Source organism: Pelobates fuscus, chromosome 1 (genome assembly GCF_036172605.1).
Source record: "Pelobates fuscus isolate aPelFus1 chromosome 1, aPelFus1.pri, whole genome shotgun sequence".
NCBI lineage: Eukaryota > Metazoa > Chordata > Amphibia > Anura > Pelobatidae > Pelobates > Pelobates fuscus.
The window spans coordinates 98,413,635-98,419,892 of NC_086317.1; the positions used below are offsets into that span (position 1 = coordinate 98,413,635).

At 40.8% G+C, this 6,258-nt stretch overlaps 1 protein-coding gene across 1 annotated transcript in view; it reads right to left on the bottom strand.

Annotated features, from left to right (window-relative positions):
* Positions 1-6,258, bottom strand: part of RPGR (retinitis pigmentosa GTPase regulator) — a 76,783-nt gene that overhangs the window by 24,903 nt on the left and 45,622 nt on the right. The window contains exons 8-10 of the mRNA XM_063445063.1: positions 4,553-4,708; positions 2,978-3,102; positions 1,438-1,605 (exon numbers count right to left, since the gene is read on the bottom strand). Coding sequence (XP_063301133.1) covers positions 1,438-1,605; positions 2,978-3,102; positions 4,553-4,708 — 449 coding nt within the window. The remainder of the gene's footprint in view (positions 1-1,437; positions 1,606-2,977; positions 3,103-4,552; positions 4,709-6,258) is intronic.

The window sequence follows — 6,258 nt, forward strand, 5'->3', positions numbered from 1 at the left end:
TTTCTATGAGGAGATGCTGATTGGCTAAAAATCCAGCACCGGCGTACCCGTGGAGAGCTGAGAATAAGGTTTTTAACCCATTCTGAGTGGGCTAAGGGGGGCAAGGACCTAAATGGTGGGTTTTGCACTAAAGGGTCAGGATAACATGTTTGATTTCCTGACCCTATAGTGTTCCTTTAACAGACAGAGAACCACCCGGTCCCAAATACTCTCAGACAGTCACACAATCCAGTATTGCAGAGTCTAACATTTTGAAAATATGATCACTTTTTTTTTTTTTTATAGGTAAACAGGATGGTGCTATTAATGCCTGAGGGTGCTGAAGTAGGATTTTTAGTATAAGGCCATGCAGGCAGTCAGGCACGATAGGCATTATATGGAAAACAAAAAAAAAAATTAACTTTTCTTGGACAACATGGATTTTACACACATGGATGCTGAGTAAAGTAACACGTATTAATATAAAGCATTATACTGTTGGGTAACATACAGGATGAAATTCAATAAAGTAAAATAAAATAACCACTGGGCTATACCCCACAACAATTCGAACAGAGGGAGAATCTAGGTTAGTAAAGCTGTTGCCAACGGTAGAGCAGCAAATCAATTTATCTCAAGCCCTTAAACTAAAGCTTGTCACTAAGGGGCCTGCATAAGGCTGTTTAACCGATGCCTAACTGTGGCAGGCTGCAAACCTTGGAAGGCATGAGTCCACTGTTCCATATGCGTGGGCACCACCAGTCCCATGTGGAGGTGCGCTCCTGTGTCGCGCCGATAGGACAAAGGCCATCTGCAGGACCAGTGTCTCTCGGTGCTCATGGTCGGTGTTGCTGAGTATGTGTCATGCCACCTTGCGGCCTGCGGGCCAGGACTCTGCCCCCGCTAGTGTGTCCCACAGAGGAACGGCTGCAAGATATTGAGGTGGGTTGTCTGAGTCGTTGTGTTATCGGCGGGCCCCTCTCCATTGCCTGTGTCTTTACAGCATGCTGGGTAGGAGCTCTGTGTGGTCGTGAGCTGTGGGCTTGAGGGCCTCTCTTGCAGGGGCCTAAGCTTATGTAGGTTGTACCGCACGGGATGACCGGGCTTTCGGCGACTTGGCAGTGTTTGAGGGAAAACGTGATCACTTTTAACTCTTCAAATTCTCTTGTCCATAGTTGCTGGAAAGGACTGTTCATGAGTTTGTCAAGTTAGCAATATGATGTTTCAGATATTTACATTTCTAAAACATTTTTTCCACCGATAACATCTATGCAGCATGGTGCAAAATAACCAAAACATCTGTCACAACCTAAAAATTATTTTTATATTTTGTTTCCTCAACTAGGCTATTTTTCCTTCATTTTCCATTTAACGAATAGACTCACCTTAGTTTTAGGCATATTAGAAATTAAGCTAGAATGTTAAACAATATAACAAACCTTTATTTCATCGACTTACTTTCTCTCTCCGTCTAAAGCGTGCAGAATATGTTCTTTGCAGTAATGAGGACATTTCAGAATCCTGATTTATGGAATGAACAGTTAAATATTTTTTCTTAAGCTCATCTATAGATTCTTTAGACCTTGGAGTCGCAAAAACGATCATATGGCAACCACCACATGCCACCTAAAATGGTAAATATTGCATTGGTTAATACCCTGTTGTAGGGGGCAAATGACATGAAGAAAAAGGAAAGAGGGCGTTATACAGGTTGTACTATCTATGGTTTAGTATGTTAATGTAGTATGTTATATTTATGTGATTATATTTCTGAAGGTCTGACGTTTTTTTTGTATACTTTCTTTTTCTGCTAAACTTGCTTTTTTTTCTTTTTAATAGCAACCACTTTTAGCCTACACATTTTTTATTATTGTGTGTTATTTGGGAACATATGTTTTTTTTTTGCTGTATTCTTGATTAGTAACTTTGCACTAATATAAGACTGAAAATGTGTATAGCAAAAGTTGGTTGCAGGAACCGCACTCAATCCCAACGGCCACGGGTGCTCTGGAACAGGACCAGCAATCCCAATACGACAAGGCAATAAGAAAGATTCACAGGCACTCCAAATGTGAAAGCCGCAGGCAGATTTATTGAAACAAAATGAACAGCAACGTTTCAAACTAACAAGAGGTCTGTCAAGAAAATGTGTATAGACCCACTGAGGGTTTTCTCCCATCAGACCACTATGCGTATCAATCCACTGCTAGGAAGCAGACGTAATTTCATCCAGGAAAAAAGGTACCTATATATCTCTTGACTCTGCTGAAATTTCAGTGAAATTCCGACACAGTCATAACGAGTATTTCATAAAGATTTTATTTTTATGAAATACTTATTGTTCAGGGGAGGAAAGCCACTTTAAGCTTAGATAAAGCAATGCCTGCAAGGAGAAATAGGGAGGAGAGGCAGGTAATGTGTGAGAGCAGCAGAAGCATGGAGATAAAGAGACAGAATAATATATTGCTGAAGCTATCAATGGGAAATCTGAGAATAGAAAGAAAGAAAATGTTTTATTTTCATATCATGAAGCCAACATAACGAGATGGGGACTTTTGACCTGTTATAGGAAGCAGGTCTGTGCTTCCCAAACAGAAATATGCAGGAGAGGTGTGTCTTACAGCAAGTGTAACATTCACTGAAAACATGATTGACACTCTCAGCAGGAGACAGGGATAATGGAATACATTAGAATATGAGCTTTTAATAGGATGTCACTTAAACACTTAATTGTACAAGATGAGTCAAGGTAAATGGTTAAAAAAATTTGTAAACCTATATCTGTCATGACATGTTCACTTTAAGGTGTCAGATTCAGATATTAATTATATCTTATTTCTGCATTGAGCCCTGGGCAAATTCTTTATATGTAAATATTCTCAAATAAAAAAAAAGATGGAAACACTAATTTACTTGTTTCCAAGCAACACTTGGAGTGAAACGTGGTTAAGGCTTAAAGAAAGCAAAGAAAAGATAAGATTAAAGATGTAATATTTACCGACTGGACTTGATAATTCAAAAAGTTATAGCACAATTTAGGCACAAATTGATTGGTGAAATTCTCTTCCCCTAATCCTAGTTTGCCATGACGTCCATCACCAAACGTATAGAGAAGGCCCCTGTCTACAATAAAATGCATGCTATTATAAAGGAGTCTGGTAAGTTTTAGAGAGAGAGAGAGAGAGAGAGAGAGAGAGAGAGAGAGAGAGAGACTGACTCACACTCCAAAGAGTTAATTAAAATATATATATACATTTTTATTGAAATCCACTCAGCCTCCTTACCTTTGGAGAGCTGGAGTGGATATGCCTTCCCTGTGGTCTAGTGGGGCTGCTGTCATCTTCCTGCTCTGCTCCCTGTCGCACACGGTTTACTATGCCTGGGCCAGAATTACATCATATTCCGGCTCCTAGCATCACTGCAGAGCGCAAGGGAGCAGACCAGAGAGAGGACATCTCCCTCCCTCACTGTTAGGCTCCATTCCACACAGCAGCGACTGGCCCACCTTTGCTCTCCCACAGCTGGTCGGCTGTCTGCATTTTCCCTCACATCTTCGGCCGATATATCCCAGACGTCAGGACAAAATCCCTAGTCACCATGGCAACCTGGGATTTGTCGAACCCTGCCTTGCACCATAAACACTACTGTACACTATATAGTGATTATGTCGTCTAGACTTACTCTTTAAACCACATTCATTTTAGTTGCTCTTGTCCAACAACTTGTTATAAACATAAATAAAACTTTATGTACATCACAATTCTCGTTTAGAATAACCATTGTATGCCAATTGATAAGCTACCACATAGTAGAGCCATTTAAAGGATCACTATAGGATCAGGAACACAAACATGTATTCCTGACCCTATAGTGTTAACACCACCATCTAGCCCCCCTGGGCCCCTAATGCTTCCATAAATATAGCAAAAAACTTACTGTATTCAAGCCAGAAGCTGTAACTCTGCATGCCGTTTGCCTCAACAACAAACAAAACAGCAGTCTGCTGACATCATCAGAACTGGTAGCCTGATCCAATCACAGTGCTTCCCCATAGGATTGGCTGAGACTGACAAGGAGGCAGATCAGGGGCAGAGCCAGCATGATTCAAACACAGCCCTGGTCAATCAGCATCTCCTCATAGAGATGAATTGAATCAATGAATCTCTATGAGGAAAGGCCAGTGTCTGCATGCAGAGGGAGGTGATACTAAATGTGTGGATGCATTTTAGGCAGCCATGACCCAGGAAGGATCTCTAACAGCTATCTGAGGAGTGGCCAGTGAAGTTATCACTAGGCTGTAATGTAAACACTGCATTTACTCTGAAAAGACAGTGTTTACAGCAAATAGCCTGAAGGTAAGGATTCTACTCACCAGAACAAATTCAATAAGCTGTAGTTGTTCTGGTGGCTATAGTGTCCCTTTAAAGGGAAACATGCAGTGATATTTTTCTTTGTAAGTACACATATTTAAAAACACAGCACCAATCTCCTTTAAAACAGCTGTTTGGTTGACAGTATTTCAGTAAGTTCCATATTCGGAATAGGTATGCACAGAAGAGCATTGTTTTCTCACCTGTAATCACAGCCGTGTGATTTTCCCCACAAGCAACATAGCGAATCTGACAAGTCTTTAAATCAACCACTACTTTGGGCAACTGAGCTTCAAAAATATGAGTGCCATGTCCCAACTGGCCAAACTGACCAAGGCCGAAAGTGTATACGTCCTTATCTATATATAAAAAAAAATGTAAAAGATTTTTGTTTGTTAGTGTTTAAGTAAAATAAATATTAAATAAACATGTTAATCTTGAAAAGGGAACTGTCACATCTCTGGAATTAATACCCTTAAAAACATTGATTAAAACATTGAAATAATTACCTACAATTTGTGTTAATCTTTTTTAAATTTATATTAAAGATTTAGCAAATTAGGTGACATAATCTAGTTTAAAAAAAAGCCATAGCAAACACTGCAAATGAAGAGTAGGAATAGATGCATTGTTTCATTTCAATTTTCTCTGTATCCTCATGCTATGCTGACTGACAGATGTAGTGGAGAGAGCTTATTACAATGACCGATAGTCATTGTACACCGTGTGGGGCAGGGGGAAATTACATACTTGAACCTGTCCCTCACATGTGCAAGAGTACAGCTTTGAGGTCTATGGAGGATCCTGCATATCCGCCGGATTCTCCATAGACCCAGCCAATTCCCTGCAGCCATGACTGATGACGGATGCAGGTCTTGACAGATAGGCTCCATCTTGTGTCAGGCGGAGGAGAAATACAGAGACAAAAGTAGTCTCTAGTTTATCTTTGTATATCTCTTGACTGGGTTGGAATTTCAGTGAAATTCCAACAGTCATAATGGCTGCTTGGTCCTCAGCCAATACTTTTATCAGACATTTTTTTTGGTACATTTGAGTTGGTCAATTTGATAATGTGGCAATAGTAGGAAATCCGTTTTTAATTTCCCAATGTCCTTATTAGGTGTCTGTGTCGTCACTTTGCATTTATAATTTTGAAGTCTTGTGTATTTCTTTCCCTCCCTTGGTTATTGCTTGGGTATTACTCATTGTTGTGCTGCCATGGATATGGCAAGTAAAAAGAAAAATGTATTACTACTTAGCGTAATTTTCTGGTCATAGGTCATGGCAGCACAAAGATCGTGCCCTGAGATATTGCTAGAAACAAGACAGAAGATGGGAGGGTGTGACGGACCGCCTGGCACCCCGACCGGGTACCTCCGTCAATCGCTGCTTCCAAGTACTAACGAGTACCATAAGCACTGCGCTGGAACACCATAACTACTGCAAACCACACAAATCGTCGCAGCTTGGTTGGGATCTCGCTGTCTCCTACTCACCCTGGACCTATGACCAGGATCCAGCTTCCAGTGGGTAGACCTCTCTTAGTCCAAAGAGGGTAGCAGGAACAAGCTCTTACAAGAGCTTAGTGATTATACTCAGGGGATTATAGTGATTATAGCAATTCCCCAGAGTGTGGTTCTCCAATCCCCCCAAACATGAGCTGAAACTTCATGAAGGCGCAAGATGATCTGAGCTTTAATGGTTCAGGTTGGCTTTTATACAATTCTTCAGGCCAGAGAAACACCCCCTGGACCTCATGGGGCACAGGAACACAAAGGACACAAACCAAACTAAAACAAACATACAGTCTGTGACACGCCCATGTACAGCACACAATCCCTCCCCTCTGCTTGGGAGATAATTGAGTAAAGTCCTGTAAGTAACTCAATTATCTCAAGGCAGAAAAAAC